The 19,997-nt window shown below is 40.0% G+C and overlaps 1 protein-coding gene across 1 annotated transcript in view; it reads right to left on the bottom strand.

Moving 5' to 3' along the window:
* The window catches only part of LOC131226270 (uncharacterized), a 36,318-nt gene extending 17,762 nt beyond the window's left edge, over positions 1 to 18,556 (bottom strand). The window contains exons 1-2 of the mRNA XM_058222064.1: positions 18,019 to 18,556; positions 10,934 to 11,524 (exon numbers count right to left, since the gene is read on the bottom strand). Coding sequence (XP_058078047.1) covers positions 10,934 to 11,524; positions 18,019 to 18,162 — 735 coding nt within the window. The 5' untranslated portion in view covers positions 18,163 to 18,556. The remainder of the gene's footprint in view (positions 1 to 10,933; positions 11,525 to 18,018) is intronic.
* Positions 18,557 to 19,997: the final 1,441 nt, after the last annotated feature.

Genomic DNA, 19,997 nt, shown 5'->3' with positions numbered 1-19,997 from the left:
AAACAAGTCCAAAAGGATTTCCACAGAGAACCATAAAAAATAAAAAAAATAAAAAATAAATAAAAATTACAAGCCCCTAACACTGGACCATATAAAATCTTGAAAAGACTGGGTTCGAATGTTTACTTGATAGATCTTCCACCTAACATGGGTATCAGTTACACATTTAATGTGGAAGATCTTGTACCGTTTCATGGACATTCCCCCAACCCTCACATGAACTTTGATGATGATGCCCCTGACATGTCCCATTACCCATGGCCATTACCTGACCTCTCTTTTCAACATTTACCATCCGTACCATTCATACCTACGAGAAGAGAGGAGATAAAGGATATCTTAAATGAAGAAGCAGTTTCCACACAACATGGCGATTACCAAGAGTACCTTGTCAAGTGGAAGGGCAAACCAAAATCAGACAGTACGTGGATCAAAGAAGCAGAGCTTCAACGACGAGACCCGAATCTCCTCGAGCATCACTACAGCTTTATTTCGCCAGAGGCAAAATCTTCTCAACAGAGGGTAATTAATAGAGACATCGGAGGACTTACTCAGGTATACCAGAGACGGATACAACCACCCACATTAGCGTAACTTTCTTTGTGGATGGGAGACGGGTTCTAGATAGGGCCCGCCAAGCCATTGTGAAGACCCCACATGCATTGGACGTGTATCAGGAAGACCCCACCTTAGGATGATGCATGTGGGCTGTTTAGGAGATCATTTTTGTCATAGGATTCCTATTTCGTATCGATCCAACCGTTAAATCTTGTCAATCAGACCATTAGGCCATCAGATCTTTTAGATCTGTGCCCCTTAGACTCTGATCTTGCTTTCTTTATGTTTTTTTGTTATTTTTAGGATTTATTTAACGGTTGTTATTGATAATAAATGTTTTAGTTTTCTTATTTTGGACGATGGACCACTTCAATTAAGTGAGTGGCATAGTTGTAATCATGCTAAATTTTTAATTCCGAATTTTTAATAATAAAAGTACAAAGGGGTGGAGATCCAAACCTATTAGATTTTGTGATTAAAAAAAAAATTTAAAAAGAAAAAAAACTCTTGCTTTCTTCTTCCATCTTCATGCGATTTGAAGATACTTCCATGCGATTTGGAAGAAAGATTGTTGCGAGGCTAATCTTCATCAACAGAAGTGCGAGGTATCCATCTATCCGCACACCTTTCTCTTTTCTTCCCCATTCAAGTATTTTCTTTAGGTTCTTCATTCTCCCATCTAGGGGCGTACACAAACCGAGTTAGCTCGGTTAGCTCGCTCAACTTGACTCGAAAAAGCTCGATTCGACTTGACTCGAACCGAGCTGAGTTCAAGCCGAGTCGAGCTGATTTTTTTTAGCTCAAAAAAATTTCGAACCAAGTTCGAGCTTGCCCAAGCTCGACTCAACTCGAATCGAACTAGTTCGGTGACTCGGTTACTTTGATATTGATGTTGCTCACCAAGTGTTTGATGAAATGACTCAATGAAGTGTCGGCTAGTGGCAAGGAAGGTATGTATATGAAACAAATATCATTTTTTTTCTTGATTTTGATGTTGCCTAGAAGGTGTTTGATGAAAATACTTGTAAACAGTTGCTGTTGTTTTACAAACAGTGAGAAACTGAAAGTGCACAGCATGTGTTTGTGAAAATGCTACAGAGGCTCGATTTTGGCTCGAACTCGGCTCGAACTGGCCCAAGCTGCTGACCGAACTGAGCTGAGCTGGCCAATCAGGCTCGAAGACCAAGCCGAGCCCAGTTCGAGCTGGGGTCAGCTAGTGGCCAAGCAGAGTCGAGCTAAGGCCAACTCAACTCGGTTCAACTTTTATGTACACCCCTACTCCCATCCTAGATCTTCGTCTTCTCCCAAACCCAACTTTCACACACCCAACTACAATCCAAACCCTAACCAACCTAAACCCATCCACCCCATGCCACATGTGTGACCGTATGGCCACACGTGTGAATCCCACCTGCCCATTTTGGTTTTCTATCATCCTTATATCAAAACCCCTTTATTCTATTCCCAAAACCCTACCCCTAAACCTAAAATCCCTAACTTTCCTAGATTTTCCCCAATTTCTAAAAAAACCCTAATTCCAAAATTCTCAATTCCCATGAACCCTAATTCTTCAAATTTTACATTTTCCCATTCCGAACCCTAATCATAAAACCTACAAATCTATCCCTTGAGTGTAGAACGTGCCTATGCTAAATTAGAAGTTGTATCCTTCCATCAAGCCTAGTTTTAATTGATTTATGTGATTTCTTACCATGCGGACATGTGATTTAGGGCCTGTTTGAATTTCCAAACCAATGGTAAATACAGGGGAAATGGGTAATAATGATTTCCCCGAGTAATTACAGCAGCAGTACCAATGCTTGATTTAACGCTGGCTTTTTTCGGCATAAAAACCGATGATACTGTGAAATATAAGTGGGGCGACGGTGATATATGTGGCTTATCCACACCGTCCATCCATTATCCCAACTGAAATTAGGGCATCATCCAAAAAGATAAGGAAGATCCAAAGCCAAGTGGGCCACACCACAAGATTTAGGAAATCAAATACCTACCTTTAAAAACTTTTTGGAGCCACTGTTTCCTTTGGTGTGGGTCACTTGAGTGTTGGATCGGCCTCATTTTTTGGATCATACCTCAAAATGTTATGCTGGAATGGATGGACAGCACAGATACATCATATATATCACAATAGGGCCCACAAATTTAAACCAATCCATTTGCACCGGTTTTCCAAGTAGAAATACACATGAATTTTCAAACAGAAGTAAAGAGTAATCATTACTCATTTCCCGTGTATTTACATTGTATTTGAAAAATCAAACATGCCCTTAGGCTAAATCAGATTTTATTTCCTATTGTTTACTCTTAATTACATGATGGATTAGCATATTTTGTTAATTGAATTACTTTATGGACTCTTTCATAATCTCCATGTTGCATGCTAGCATTAAATCATGTGTCATGCATCACATCCCTTTGGATGAATAAAAGAAAAAGTGTCATAGTCAGGTTGGCAACATTTAAGGAAGAGGTGCAAGTCTTGGTAGATTGTTTGGGGTACAAAAAGTGAATTTTCTAATGAAGTACCTCAGCCTTTTAACTAGGGGTAAGGCTGTAGTAGTCAAACTTTTAGGTCCTACAATTGAAAGGAATGGCAAGCGGCTGCCAGATGGAAAAGATCTTATTTGTCCATGTGGGGAAGCATAACTCTCATCAAATCTGCCATGTCCAATCTTCTTGTACATTTTATCTCACACTTTTAAGGGCTCAATTAGATAGATGGAATCTAGGGGAAAAGAAAACGTCTTCCCTTAAGTTAATGATCCTTTTATGCTTGGATTGCAAAGAAAATAGTAAATTCTGCAAAGTAATCATTAGCATTATTCACAATCACAATGTTCTAAGACAAGATAGAAAGTGACTGTTGTCTAAAAAATCTAGGATTTCCACTTAGGAAGCAAACAAAACATCTAAAAATGAAATCCATTTTTCAACAACAATGATGAAAATAATCATTATTTTTTCCATGTCCACACCTTTGATTCCTTGTATCCAAACAACACCCAAAATGTCATATAAGGTGGCGAAGAGAATAGAAAATTTGTAAAGGGATTTTCTATAGCAAGGGAGGGTAGAGAATCACAAGTTTCATCTTGTGAAATAGGAAGATGCACAAAAACCAAAAGATGGAAGGAGGAATTAACTTGAGGAGGGATAGGGAGAAGCATTGGGCTATTTTAGGAATTAGTGGTGAAGATATGATGATGAGTGCAAGGCTTCAGTGAGCAAGGCTATCCATAGAAAATATGGCGAATCAAATGAGAGACGATTCAAAGGTAATCTTCACAGGAACGTGGGATCATATCTGTGGAAAGACAACATTAGAGTAGAAGGAAGTCCAATTGAAGGTAGCATGAATTTTCAAATCGGTGGGAAGTGTATTCACAAGAGTATGACTCTACATCAGGCATGGTGATGAGATAAGATTATGACACGGTGGGGTTGGATGCCCCCTTAGCACAAGCTTTTCCTACCTTCTCCCACTTTATCAATTGTTAATCACGATAGACTACATTGTGGAAACTATAGTATATTTTATTCACTGAGATGGAGTTATATTAATACACAATAGAGATACCTATGTAGAGTTGTATACATAGCTGTATGTATATCTAAAAGATATTCTAGCCTATCTACAAGATATTATCCAGATTATGCTAATCTACCCCTCAAAGTCAAGGTTCTCTAAGGAGTAGCTTGAGTTTGCAAGGCACTAAGAACATTTATTCAAAAACGAAAACATCCATGGTGATAAATCTAAGCAACAACAAGTAGCATGACTACAAGTTCGATGACTTTTGGCATCTGAACCATTGAGTCATTGACACTTTTGATGACCGGCAAATGGTCTAATGGCACTTCCAGGGGTTGAATGCCAACCATTGCTCTTCCGTGACTCCAGAACTTCCTATTGATGACATTGGTTCCAATTAAAACATGTCGAAGAATAGGCTCAAATAGAAAAGCCCCCACACAACAAAAACAAGGTCCAAGCATAATGCCAAGACAATAACAGGTTCAGTTAGAAAGGCCTAGCACAAAGAATTATGGGGAGATGATTACGAGAGGGTTAGGTATGAGCTAATTCGATGTCCAAGCCTGTGTGAATGAATTGTAGTAGGATGAGGCTCTTGGGAGCAAACTTGGGTTGTTAGCGAATGAGCGCACACCAATGTAGGTGCTCTTGTGGAGCACTAAAATTGTATACCAAAGGAGTAGCATGTGGAAACATCACATGACCCGCTTTCTTGAAGGAAGAAGAGGGGCTTTTGCAAATCCTTAGTTGAGAGGGTTTATAGTACGGCAGACATCTGAGAGAATAGATCTGGGCGGAGATGGTTACGGTAGTCGCCGAAGATCAGCACTGTATGGCCAGCAGAGGAAGAGAATGGTGATTTAGTTTACAGTAGCAATCGGGTGTTAATATGTTGGCAATGGAATAGAAGGGATGGTGCTGGTGATTTCTAGCTTCGGAGATGGTGGGTAGCAGATGCAATTCAGTCGGATGATGGATTCAAGCATGTCGGAAACAAGATGAGTTAAAACTTCAGAGTCAAGAAGAGATGGGGGCGGAGCTTTCAAAGGTGAACTCATGTGAGTATTAGGTTGAGATAGGGCTGCGAGCGTTTTGAACTGTGTTCAAGGCAAAGGTTTTCGAGTTTGGATAGGATTCAAGAGAGGATTTTGGTGGAAATGGAAAAGATTTCAGATCTGATGGAGAAGGTTTCAGGGTCTATCAACAATGATGATAGATTGTGGGCACAGATGACAAGAGTCATTGCAAATCTAATGTTATCGAAAAAAAAAAAAAAAGGCAATGTGTTGTTGAGAATGTGCAGACGGTGATTGATCCAAAAAACAATGGTGATGCTATTGGTGATGGGCAAGATCAATTGAATCTGATAAGGTTCTATAGTCGTTAATGGTGAGATGCGGCGAAAGAGTACGCTAGAGGAGTTGGTGGAGCTGTGGTTGTTAAGTCTGTTCGAGGAAGAAGATACACCAAAACTTGGCATATATGTGAGCGGCAATGGCTTCCAAATAGGATACAACACAATGTGGTCGGTTTCAGATCCAGTTAGAGTGGTAGCGGTAGGCAACAAAGAAGAAACGGCATTGAATTGCAGATCGGGCACTAGATATGAGGTTAGGCAAAAATTGTGTGAGGCTAAGAACAAGTGTTGTATCGAGGATTCGAACAATGGATCAAGACTATAGTGGACATGGTCTGGCCGGCGGCAAGGTAATGCGTGCTATGGATGGTCAAAATTAAGACCAAATCATGGCTCTAATACCATGTTAATCACAAGAAACTAGATTGCAGAAACTGTAATGTGTATTTTATTCACCCATCATCATCATCTAAGCTTTATCTTGAATAATTGGGGTCGGCATACTTTATTCAATGAGATGGAATTATATTTATACACAATAGAGATACCTATGTACACAAAAGTTGTATGAATATCTAGAAGATATTCGACACTATCCAAATTATGCTAATCTACTCCAACATCAATCAAGATGTGGCAATTTCAAAGGGCTATATCCATTTTGCACCATATCTAACTGATTCCTTGGTTCGAACTGAAGAAGCAATGTCACTCTATCATTATCAAACTGCCTACGATATGTTTCTATCCATGAGGATCCCACCAGCGCACCTTTTACTTCTAATAGGTCATGAACTAGATCAAAATCATTCTCAATAATCCATAAGACGTGATCTAAATTTTTCATTGGGTCCGAGTGGATACCAAAGATCTTGAGCAACCGATCCAGCAGAACAACTCAAAATGTAAAGAAGTATCGTTAATTTCTTCATACGCGTTACAAGTTTGAAGTATCATTTGTACAAATAAGAATCCCCTTACATGATTCATTCTTCATATAGATAAATATAGACCACGAGAGGAGACTGGCGGTTTGAAATGTGATGCTAAGGAGAGATCTTTGCAAGGAGGAGATTGAATCTTTCTCCAAGTCTAATCATACGTCCAACTACAAGGTTCGCATCAATCTTTCAACCACAAACATGAAGGTTTGGATTCATCGACGAGTGGCAAGCTTTCCATCAAATCTTCTTTAGTGTGATCTCCAAGCAAAATGGTACAATCTCACTAGTTGCTAAAGGTGAGGAGAATTCAGCCACCTAGAGTTCAAGCTTTCATTTGGATCGTCATGGCCAGTAAAATCCTAAGCGTTGATATCTACAAAAGGCGGGGTCGCTAACCCTAGCAAGTGCATTATGCGAAGGGAGAGTGAAGGATGGGGGAACCATCCTTTTCTCCATTGAAAGGCGGAAAGGGCTGTTTCGGAACCACTACTTTACTCTCTTTGGCATTCACTGTTGTCTTAATAGCGCCATTTCTAATTTTTTTTACAGGATGGGAAGGACCCAAGGAAGTATTACATGGAACAGAAGTTGGTGCCAATTGCAATTATATAGGGTATTTGGAAAGAGAGAATCAAAGATTATTTGAAGGTAAAAAGTTTTGACCAATAAGTTATATGAATAACTCCATAACTATTTCCCATGCCATGCTATCGCCCAAGTTTTGAGGGATTTCCTTATCAAGGTATCCTGTATCGGTATCAGTTGGCGTAACGGTGCCCTCCGATACCGATACAGATATGGGGGTGTAATGGCGATACATGGGCGTAACGGCCCGTAACGGTGCATTTTTTTTTTTTTGCCAAAAAAATATGAAAAAATATGGATTAAATCCGGAATATTCTAAATATTCCAAATATGCATTCATTTATAAATTGGAACATGTTTATGGTGGTGTAACGGTCCACTCTTTGGTGAGAAGTTGTATCAGACTGTCTGATTAATTTTCGAACCAGGTAACCTGAATTTGACTACAAAATTCATATATTTAATTTTCTAAATATCTAATTTATATACTTAACAATTTGATATCATTTCTCCCAATAGTTCTTTAAAAAAAAATGAAATTAAATTAAGGTAGATGGCGTTGCCAATTTGGGGCTGACTTGAAGGACCAATCTATGCCCCAAATTAGCCTCAAATTCATGCAATTTATTGCCATTATCCTACTTATGAATTGGTGGGCATTTATTGGATAGTGAATCATGAAAAAAAAAAAAAAAATCAAAAGGCCCTATTTTAAAAAATAAAAGTCCACAAATTAACCATTAAAACTATTCAAACAATTTGATTTTGGCATTGTGAGTTCGCAATTGTAGTCTATAATTTAATCGGTAAATTTTAAGTTAATATGTGTCTCGTGTACAATTTTTTAAGGGCCCGAATTAGGCGGGACTCGGATTGTGAAGTGTAGCACACGTGTCAAAGTTTTTTGGGCCCCACCCATGATGAATGTGTTATATCCACACCGTCCATCCATTTTGCCAAATAATTTTAGGGGATGAGCCCAAAAATGAGGCACATCCAAAGCTCAGGTGGACTGCACCATAAGAAACAACAATAATTAAACGTTCACCATTAAAAATTTATTGGGGGGCTACAAAAGTTTTAGATCAAGCTGACATGTGTGTTTTCCCTTCATCCACGTCAGTGTGACCCAATTAATATGTTAGATTAGAAATAAACATTACATTGGACCCTAAGAAATTTTTAATGGTGAGCATTCTATAATCACTGTTTCCTATGGTGTGGTCCACCTGAGATTTGGATATTACTAATTTTTTGGATCCTAACCTAAAATGACGTGGCAAAATGGAGGGACGACATGGATAAAATATATACATCACGGTGGGGCCCACTCAGGTCTGATCACGAGGTATGTGTTATATCTAAACCGTCCATTCATTTGACGAGCTCGTCTTAAGGCATGAATAGATTGGATGGAAAATAAACGTTACGGTGGGCCCTACGAATTGTTTAACGGTGAAAATCATTATCTCCGCTGCTATTTTTGGTGTGGTCCAAACAATCTTTAGATATAATTCATTTTTTTGGTAGTGCTCTAAAATGATCTCTGAAAATAGATGAACGGTGATATAATAAATACATTATTGTGGAGCCCACGTACCTTTGATCTCCTTCGAACCTTTCGTACAACTCGGAGCTCGAGGAGTGTCAGCGCTCATCTTAGCATGACACGTACCTCCAGCAACTAGCTGGTGTGTGGTACACCTGTGAATAAAAAAAAAAAAAAAGAAGGGAGAGAGGGAAACCGAAAAGAAAAAAGAGGGAAAGAAGAGAGAGAGAGAGAGAGAGAGAGAGAGAGAGAGGGGAAGAAGAAGAAGAAGCAGGCCACCACAACTGCAGCAGGGCCGCAGCTGCCCGAGAAGAAGAAGAAGAGGAAGAGGAAGAAGAAGAAGAAGAAAAGAAAGAAAAAATGTAAGTTTTTTTTTTCCTTTTTTTTTTCTATTTTTCAAGGCCCGTAACGCCCGTTACGGTCACAAAATCGGTTTTGGGGGGGGGGGGGGGGTGGTTTGCCCGTTTCAACCCCGTATCACGTAACGGTGTAGGCCGTTACCGTTACGTATCGGCCGATACGGCTGTATCGTAACAGATACGGGACACCTTGTTCCTTATCTACACTTATGAGGGTTGGAATTCATTAATTTGAAATGCTATCAGTGTTCAAAATATCGGTATCGCATTACGTATCGCACCCTTGGGATACGGATACGTATCAATTATCGCATGGGATATATTGGTTGTATCGTGTAATGTATCGTTATTGTTGGAAACATGGGGAAACATTGAGAAATTGGACAAATTTTTCAATGGAACTTCAGTGAATGTTAAAAAAGACATCAATACACACTTATAAATCAATACATTACAAAAAACAAGTGCATATAATAAGTTTTGTTTGTATGGGGTCCTAATCTATGCACTGTCTAACTGCATTGATGTAAGTATGTTCAAAGTATATTCATATAATTTATAAATTTAAGAAGACGTGTGGAAACACAATATATTCAAAAGCAAAAGAAGAATCACTAGATCAAGTTACTTATCTGCTTGATTTTATGTTTTGACACAAAGATCGAAACCGGCTTGCAAGAAATTAGGAAATTTTGAATTTTTTCAATTTTCTACAACTCGGCCCATCTCCAAACATTCGAAATCGAAGCTCCACAAAACATGAAAATTCATGGATTTGTAACAATTTGACACTGATTTAACATGATTTATAGGGGGGAAAGGATAAAAAACCGAAAATGTTCACCGGATCGAACATGTGGGATATATCCCACTATTTGTGTGTTTTGTATTGCACAGGTGGGAAACAAGATATATCGTGGGATATATCAACGGATATCGTTGACACTTAAAACGCTAAATGTTATCAAATTTGTTCTCCTTGGTGGCTGCTTGTGTTTCAACTTTCAAGTTTGCATCTTTTGTGTCTCTATAACTATTTCCTATGCCATGCCATCCCTCGGTTGTTCCGGTTTGGTATGCTCTTCCTTTTTTTTTTCTTTTTCTTTTGTTTGTTTTCTTTTCTTCTTCTTCTTCTTCTTCTTCTTCTTTCTTTCTTTCTTTCTTTCATTTTTTTTTCTTTTTTTTTTTGCTAATAAAATCCGTTGTCTTTCAAAAAAGAATGTGTGACGCACCAGTTTGCCTTTTACCAGGATTAGTGCAGATGTAGCTTCTTTGATGAAGACGTCGCCATCCATGTTTTCTTCTAGATTTTTTATCGACTATAAGATGGATTTTGGTATCACCAGTAGACTGTTTGCGGAAGGTGCCACCAATTACGGCACCAAGATTAGTGGTTTTTGCATGACTTGCAGTTAGAAACCAAGTATTTTCCAGTAAGTGGCTGACTAAGAAAAGACTTCTGACCAAGAAAAGCCTTCCACTGCTTGATCGTTGTACTCCATGTGAACAGAAAAGGAAAACTGTTTTCCATCATTTGCAATGAGAGTATTAAATATCTTGGCTCTCCATCATTTCCATCACGTCCAATAGCCCTCCATAATATTGTAAAATATCTTGGCTTCAGCTTCAGTCACATTGTTGTAGCAAACTAGTTGGTGGCTTCCTATTAAAGCCTTACAGAGGATCATGTTCTTCACATCAATATGGCTTTGCAGAAGGAGATGACAAGCATTCAGAGAATCAGCTCAAAGGTTGGAGACTTGGAGTGGCTAGCAGCAAAGATGTGAGGTGAGTAATGGAAGGATAACCTTTTGTTATTTTCAAAAAGGTGAGACTGGTGAACCCATGCATGAGTCTGAAATAAGTGGTGCTCACAAACCCACAAATTGACCAGACACATACATTCGTTAACGCAAAATTTCAGCCCATGAATCAAATGCCACATAATGAAGCTTGCATCTTTGATACATACGTTTGAAAAAATGACTTACTAAATATGTAAAGTTGGAATCTTGAAGTTACCTCAAGTATTGAGCACAAAAAGGGAGATCGAGAACCAGGTTCAGCTAAACACATGGAACCATCCAGTACCTCCAAAGTAGAACTAATGGAACCATCAGGAGCATACATGTATTCATGAGAAACTGAACTTCTGAAGTTAATGATACTTTTTCCTTTTTGCATCTTGTGACAAGGAACGTGCAACCTTAAATCTGAAGAACATATTCTTTTAAGAATTGTGACGAGAACTCCACATTTCTCCAAAACAAGACTTTGATCAAACTCTAGAAACTGCAAAATAACCATGCAACATCTTAACAGTAAAGGGAATTCTTCCAGAGGGATGAAGGCATCCGAATGCTGACCGGCTTGTTTAGATGCAATTGTTGAGGGATCAGAGCCCATCAATAACTGTTCATACTGTCCAAGCAGTTCTTTGAAAAGTGCATCAGAAAGATTAGTAATATCTCTGAACATTATTTTTACAGCAAACCAGCAGTTCCAGGTAGCCATAGAAAATGCATCTCCATAGTTGCATTGATAGAATGATGAATCCAAAGACATTTGCAACAGTAGGCAATACAAACGTTTCAAAAGGGGTGCTGTTAAGGCCTGCAAATTTAGAATAATTATATAAAAGACAACGTAGAAGTTGGTTATGGAAATAAACTTATGAAAATGAACAACAATAATAAAGGTATCAGACATAACAGGAACTTCAATTCATAATTGTAAATCTAGGCATGGAATATCTTCCACAAGAATCAAGATTCTGGAAAATGAAAAATGAAAACACACACACACACACACACACACACACACACACACACAATTTTAAGACGAGACATGTAGGCTTTAGAAAAACAATAAAATGTTTTTAAACAATATAACTTATTCATAAACTGAAGCTTGAAATGCAGAAGAGAACTACGATTACAGCAAAGTGATGACCATGTGGCATGCCTCCCAAAAACCAAGTTAATCTAAACTGCATAGAACTGACATCTGGCATCATGTGCAAACAGGCAATCAGTGCAAGCCACAGATATCTAGCCAAAGTCATCCAAAATTTTATCAAAAATTTGCTGATTTTGGTTGTCGAGGTTGTTATTTTTTATGATTTTGGGTGCTGATTCTCTAGATTTACCCCCATATAATTTTACCATTCTCCTTTGGCAATAACCTTTGACTATTGCGTCTTTCTTTTTCTTTTTTTTGACATATCATCTTAGATATAGAGCCCACCTTCGGTATTCCTATTGGTACATGGAAGATTGTGTACCAACGTCTACCACCCATCCATACATATGGATGGGAACCCCTTTGCAAATTCAAAGTGTGGTTCTTGCTCTATCAAGATTCCCAACCAAAACAAATGAACAGGTACCGACGCGAACATGCAACTTTTCTTCTCTTCACATTCATATCAGAGGAACTATCTCAACCTCGACCAAGTGACACACACAGCATACTCAGCTTTTATCACTGGTCTATTGGCACCACCCATTGAAACCACTTTCCCTTTGATTCGTGGCCTCCAAATAGAATGCAAAAATGAAAAATACAGCAACGGCCGGCAACCAACTGAAAATGAAAATGGCCAAGGTTAGTGGCCAAGAACTTCAAATATGGGAGATCTTCAGCACGTGATCTATAAACTGCCAGTCCAACAGACCATTGGTCTAGATCACTGAAAATTGCGGCGAACTAGCACAAACTACAAACCCCCAGACTATACTCTGCCTGCGTATTAATGGGTGGATGATCATATAATTCCTCTTCCTGCCATAAACTTTGGAATCTCTTGCCTGATCATATTCTCCACTGAAGTCATCAAGAATAACACAGTCCAATGATATTACAAAACCCTATAATTTATCAAAATCCTAATGCGAAAGCAGTCTCGAATTCCACAGGGGGTAATGACAGAGATTTCAGGATTAGAGAATTAACTGTGGATTTTTGCAGGCGGTTGAGATTGCTGGGGCCTGACGAGGAAGATTAGGCATTTCAACAACGGATTGGAGATTCTTCCGTTTTGCAGGAGACATGAGAGAGAGAGAGAGAGAGAGAGAGAGAGAGAGAGAGAGATCCAAAGGAAAGAGGAGATGGGAGATTGAAGAGCCAAAAACCCTAGATTTCAGCGAAGAATGTCGGTTGATTTTCTGGCTTCTCCTTTGTTCCGAGCGAAAGGAGAAATGAAAGAAGCTAGAGTTCGCAGCGTTGGTTTTTGGCAGGCAAGGAAAATGAAATGAATCCACGCGTGAGTGGGACGAGTGTGAGGGATGTGGAATTTTATTTTATTTTTTTAAGATAAAGGCAAAAGTTGACGAATACAAGAAGTTGTACATCGAGCCAAGTTGAGTCGAGCTCAGCTCGGCCCCACTCTAACCACAGCTCGAGCTCAGCTCAGCTCAGCCTTCGAGCTTAACACGCTAACTCACCTCAGCCCGATGGTTTGAGCCGAGTCAAGCTTGGATCGAGTTGCGGCGAGCAAGTTGATCGAGTCCAGGCGAGTTGAGCCGCCTATCTTTAGTAACAGCTAAAAGCCAAAAAACAAGATATGAAAGGTACATGTAATTTAAAGAACAGTAAAATCCAAATGTGTAATCCATTCAACCCAATCAATATTTTAGAAACATATGTTTAACAAAATATAACAAACGTTAAACCAGTAATTTAAAAGTGTAATCAATCCAACACTACCAATAACAACAGAATATGAATAATTAACCTCCTTCAAACAAATAAAGGTGGCCGTTTGAGGACGGGTTTCAAGAAGGAGATTGGGAGGGATTTTTTACACTGAGAGAGAGAGAGAGAGGGTTTCGAACTTGAGCGAGTGTGTGTGTGTGTGTGTGTGTGTGAGGAGGCGAGCTCTACTCGCATCTCTCGCCGGAGCAGGAGGTGATCTGAGCCGTCCTTAATCCTTTCAATCCAACGGCTCTTTGCAAACGAGCGCAAATGGCGCGCAAGACATGTGCGGGCAAAATTTTCACATATTAAATATATATAGAGCGAGCCGAGTCGAGGTTTGAGTCGAGGAGCTAAGTCGAGCCGAGCTACCTGTTGCTCGACCTCGGCTTGTTTTTTAACGAGCTGAGTCAAACAGGCCTCGCCCCATCCTGAATCCCCCTTTCGGGCCGAGGTGATCCAAGCTAAATCGAGTCGAGTTGAGCGAGGCTTTTTAAACTAGCTCAGCTCGTGTAAAACTGAAGAGAGGAAACCTACACTTGGCGCCAAGGGGGGGAAAATGAGTTTTTAAAAAAAAACCCACACCCCGGGCCAAAGAAAAGAGATCCACCCCTAGATCAAAGATCAAGGGAGACCTCACCACCTAGGCTAGAGGAAAGACAGGAGGCACAAGCAAAAGGAAGAGATGGGAGGAGCTCCTGAGGCTAAGCAAATGTGCTAGATGGCAAGTATCGAATGAACTCCGCATAGGAAACAATATGAGGTGTCCGGCCAAGCATAATGTCAACCATCCTAACTATAAGAGATCAACGACATCTTAGGATGATGTAAGCACGCAGTTCAAAGTGGCTTAAGTAATAGGCCCCTGAGCGCACATATAAGCTCATGGACCATGAAGATGTATCCAAACGAGCAAGCATAGCAACAGATTCTTCATTCTAGACTTTGAGGGAGAAGCTTCCAACAGCAAAGCTACAGAACCTGGCAAGACCAAAACAAGTAAGACGCGGGCATTTGTCTCCAGGCTATCGGTGATCCGCGATAGAAACTGCATCCCATGTAACTCTCAAGGAATGTGAGAAGCAAAGAAAACCAACCATAACAGGGCTTATATCAGCACAAGTAAGGATGCAACATTCTTTCAATTCTTACAGTAGAGGGCATATGGATTGGACAGTAAGTGGAAGGGAGGTCCCAAGATGCTAAAATAGGCCCTAAAGCTTGGGCTACAATGGAAGGCCCAAGCACAAATATAGTTCTAAATATAACATCTTCCAAGATCAATCTAAAGAAGTGCTCCTTTGGAAGGGCCTCACTATTGAAAGTGCAGTTATTTCGTTCTTTCCAAATATGTCAAACCAAAGAGGGGAAACAGAGCCTACTAATTAGAGAGCCAACTGGATCCCCGGAGTTTTCCACCAAAGATTGGACAAATTGGAAAAAGAAAAGACTCAAGTTAAGGGGGGGCAGCTCATTTTTACGTGAACTTGCTCCCAAATCCAGGAGCTGAAAGGGCACTCAAAAATTAAGAGGTTTATAATCTCTCTATAGTGCAAAGGCAAAAGCCATAGGCAGCATCCGTGATACTTCCAAATTTGAGCATCATGTCCTTACGTAGTCTTTAATATGTCGAGAAAAGCCATCTAATCCATGAAAGATTGCTTTGGGACGTTTCCTTTGAACCAAACAAAGTCAGCCCAAGGCACAAGAGGGGATCTCATCCTAACGGCTTCAATAGCAGTGGCTAGAGAGAGATGCGCTTTGGAACAAAGGGTCCAATATAACCTCATCCTCAAGAGGCATAAGCAAGATATCCTCTAATTTACTAAAAATTTCCACAAGTTCAGCTAAAGTAGGAGGGACAGACCATTCATTATTGGAAATGAAAGTGTTAACCCTTATGTCTGGACGCATGCCAAGGTCATAGATGGGTTTTTTATCGAAACGATTAAGCAAACTAAAGTCATCAAGCCACGGGTCATGCTAGAAGTTGGTGAATCTACCATATCCTATAAGTATGTTACCTAGCAATGGGGCAAACACTCCAAATATTGTGCCATGCCCAAGAGGCTGACGCTGAGGCATGGATGCCGATCTCCCAAATTGATTTCCCTCTTAGGCATTTACTTTTAACCCATCTGTACAAAAGGTTGTCCTCCTTTTGGATAATTTTCAAAGATGTTTGATTAGGAAGGCTTTAGTGGATGTTTTTAATGAAATAATTCCAAGCCCGCCTTCACTCTTTGGCTTACAAATTTGGGTCCAACTGACTGAATGGACCTTTGAACTGCCCCAGAGAAAAATTCGGATGCGCTTTCAAGAACATTATAGCAAGTATTTGGAAGCAAAAAGGCATGGAACCAGAAAATATGAAATGAAGAAAGAGTTGAGCGAATCAATTTTAGTTTGCCAACAAAAGATAGAAGAGTTGTTTTCCATCCACTTAGCTACTTGTTCAACTTATCAAGGAGTGGCTCGCAATCTCGAATGCGGGGACGGGAGGAAAAAAATGGGAAGGCCAATGTATATTATGGGGAGACTGCCTTCCTCCATATTCGAGATAACTTCAATGATTTCTTTCGACTGGCAGCATCTAGAGAAGATAATCACGTTCTTGCTAACAATTATAGCAAGACCCAAATGACTACTAAATTCATTGAATATGCACTTCAGATTCATAGCTGTCAACGGGCCAGCTCTAGAAAACAGCATGAGGTCATCAACAAATAGCATATGATAAATGGTCAGGTCACCTCTATAGAAAGGTGAGGCGATGAGATCATTTTCGCAACATTTGTTGATGAGAGCTGAGAACATTTCCATGACGATCGCAAAGAGAAATGAAGAAAGGGGGTCTCCCTGGCGCAACCCTCAATTACAATTAAAGAACCCAAAGATCTCCCCATTGATAATGATGGAGAAAGCAGGAGTAGAAATGCAGGCAGAGATCCAACTAACCCATTGTGGACATTGGATCGCGAGCGGATCGCACTCACGTGTGCCTTTTGAAAGGCTTTTCGTTGAGTGTAAGGGGGGTCTTATATTTGATTGGAGTCAGCACTGGCCAATTACTCTATTCCCACAATCAGCTAGACCCCATAAAAACGTTAGGAGTGAGAATTTGAAGGATCCCTAAAATGACTCATTGCCCTACGACTGAAGATTCTGAGTAAGGGACCACAATTGCAGACAGAGAAGGTGTTAGGGACCCACTATGCTTGTACAAACATGTGATCTTTACTTCACAAGATCAAACGAACTATTAAGGATCAGAATTGGTTCTTGCGTACTAGTGATGCAAAGTGTGTGTGATGTCGTGTTAGATGCATCGCCTATGGCAAGATGTAGCCAAGGTTGGATAAATCTACATTAATTCTCCCACTTGCCAAAGCGAGATAACCAATTGGTTCAAATTTCTGATGGGCGGGGTCCGACTATCTCGGCAAGCCACAGACCATACGTTTGAATGGATCGAGTGCTAAGTCAGAGTGCTATGTATACAACACTACGTATGCAAAGTTATGTAATGTTGTGAATGTGATGTAAGAATTTCTATAAGGTGGGCCTTATTGATCAACAGTTTGGATCTCCCTAAGGGTTGGATATAATGATTGGGGATACCGAGGGAACCCACTAAAGTTGTGATTATTAAATTTATGCATAGGGTGGTATGCTACAACTTATGTTACACACGCAATATTCAAGTGGGACTAGGAATGCTAAATTCGTGTGGAGCCTAAGGGAGAGGAGTTTCAATGGGTTTCAAACTCTTCACCCTCAATGACTATAAAACACAGCTTGGTCGCCAAACCTACACGTGTTCTGAAGCCTTTTCTTCCCGTCTCGGTGCTTCTCTAAAGGTGTAAGGTGCGGTAGATCCCGGTATTAGCCTTCAGCAATCTCTTCCCAATCAGGTATGCCTTTTATTTATTCTATCTAATCTCCATACTCGATGCATAGCTCGATCCATTTCAATTCTGCAATTTATAGTTTACAGTTGGTATAGAGCAGTCTGCATCAGCTATGGCAAATCCTCCAGTGAAATTCATCTTGTGGATCTTTTAGGGCCTAGATCTGTACCGTCCATTCGTGGATATCCAGACTCAGATCTGGGCCATTGATCTCATCGTCGAGAGTTGGCATCCAGCATTGTTGCCAACATGCAAGCTTGAATAGGGTTTTCCATAACCCATTAGTTTAAAACACTACCGGCTGCCATGGCCACCAGTGGCAAATCCGGCATTCAGATCCCCATAGTCGGCCGCCCATCAGACCCATAGCCAGAGGCGTCTATGGTCGGCAGCCTCTGGTTCGCTTACAGTGGATTAAAGGGAGAGGAGTGCTTGGACAACCATCACTTGTAGAAGATTGTGGCAGCTGCGAGTTCAAAAAAATAAAAAATAAAAACGCACCTCATGCCGTTGCCGGAGATGGTCCGCGGGTTTTCGATTACTTCCAGCTTCTCTGTCTCCCTCGTCTCTGTTTTCTGGCTTGGGATCCAGGACCCCCTTCATCGGCAGCGATGACCTCTGGACTCCATGGCCGCTGCCTTCCATCGTAGCAGCAGGTAAAGATCACCGTGAATCGCCGGAAATCTCGCTGGAAGTCGGCTTTCGATCGGAGGCCGGGCGGCGATGGTTTACGTCAAGGGTTTTTTTTTTTTTGGAATCTGCTTTCTCTTTCGGCCGATAGAAATAGCTACCATTATTTCCGGAAGTGGAGCTTAAACCGCCATTACGGGCCGGAAACTCCGGCGGTAGTTGGTCTTGGAAGAGAGGGTAGGGGCTGTGTAAGGGTTAGGGTTTAAAAACCCCTTTGTGCGGCTGTGGCTTCGTTAAGAGGGTTCTAAAATTCGCTCTCTTCTCCAGCCGACGGCCATAGCGGCCATTTTCTTTCCTGCGATTGTTGAAATTCTGGTTTTAAAATAAAATGTTAATTTTGGTTTTAAAATTAAATGTTTTTGAAATTTTCATTTCCCACCTAAACCAATTTTAAAATTTTCAAATAAAAAGATTTGTTTTCTGTAGTCTCACGTCAAAAAGAGTGGGATAAAAATTATCGTTTATAATTAATTAATATTTTTACCTGAAAAAATTAGAGAAATAAATGATAAGATGCTCGGTTTGTGTATTTCAATGTGTAGCACTAGAACGACATACACACTTGGGCATAAGTGAGGGGGTGGGTGTTCAGAACCCCAAGTGTAAGGTCACAATGTAGTAATAATTTCAGTAAAATCGAGGTCGAATCCACAAAGACTAAACCTTTTACGTATTTTGAAAATAATCAGAACTAGAACTAGAATGAGATGTAATCTACATCGGAAAAATTTAAGAGAATAATTGTAAATTATGTAATTAAAACTTATAAAATGTAAAAGTGGGAAACTAGGGTAACAAGGATTCACTTGTAAAGATCATGAAGATTTATGCTTGATTCATAAACACAACTGAATTTAGAATCCTATTTTCATCCAATTGAAATATATATCATTAAAATTCAAATCGGAACTTCCTTTAATCTAGTTTTCAGTAAAAGATAAGTACGAGAATTAGAATTGATTCAATCACAAAACCATACCCATGAGATAAAGAAAACAATAGAATTTAACCAATCCACAACCAATCTAAAAGAGTTATAAACATTGTCCACGAGATGATAGTGAACAACAGAGTTTCTTAAGTTCATAATCATAATAATGAAAAGAACATACTCAAAGCTATCGCAGATTCGTTGTAATTTAAGTTACAACCAATCATTAAAAACTGAAAGTATATCTTATAATCAAACTAGAATCAAAGAGGGTTCATTAACATGAATCAACGCCCTATAAAATAACCCATCATGCTACAAGCTTCACCTCTTAGCCCAAGCTAAGAGGTTTAGCTGATAATAATCATGATTAAACTAAAATTTCTTAGGAAAACAAACATAATAGAATAAGAAAAAGGGAAAAAACTCCGGCGATGATGTCTCCACGCTTTCTCTCTCTTGCTTTCCTTTTTCCTTCCATGGCTGATGCCCTTTTGCTGTGGTCGGCTAGGTCTTTTATAAGGTGCAACGCACCTTTCAGAACGCTCTGCGAGAGCTCGCAATCTGTTACGCACTGCGTTTCTTTTGCGCAATGATTTCTGGAAAGGAACTTGCGCCACAACTGAAATCTGTACTCATACCGACTAAACCTCCCAATCAGCCTTCTTGGGAGTGGTCGGTCCCTCCCTGCTAAGGTTTGAACGGCCTTGATCAGCCTGAATCTCCATCTGCAGCCCATTTTACAACGTGGAGTTAAATTCACCCCAGCTCCTATCGACGCATCTTACAGGTGAAGATGTGACCTGATCGAAGGTGAAAAACCTTGGGATCTGATCAAAATCATCCCAGTGGCATGGTG

This window comes from Magnolia sinica, chromosome 14 (assembly GCF_029962835.1).
Source record: "Magnolia sinica isolate HGM2019 chromosome 14, MsV1, whole genome shotgun sequence".
Classification (NCBI taxonomy): Eukaryota; Viridiplantae; Streptophyta; class Magnoliopsida; order Magnoliales; family Magnoliaceae; genus Magnolia; species Magnolia sinica.
The sequence above is the reverse complement of the archived record's forward strand: the minus strand, read 5'-3'. Positions and strand labels throughout refer to the sequence as shown.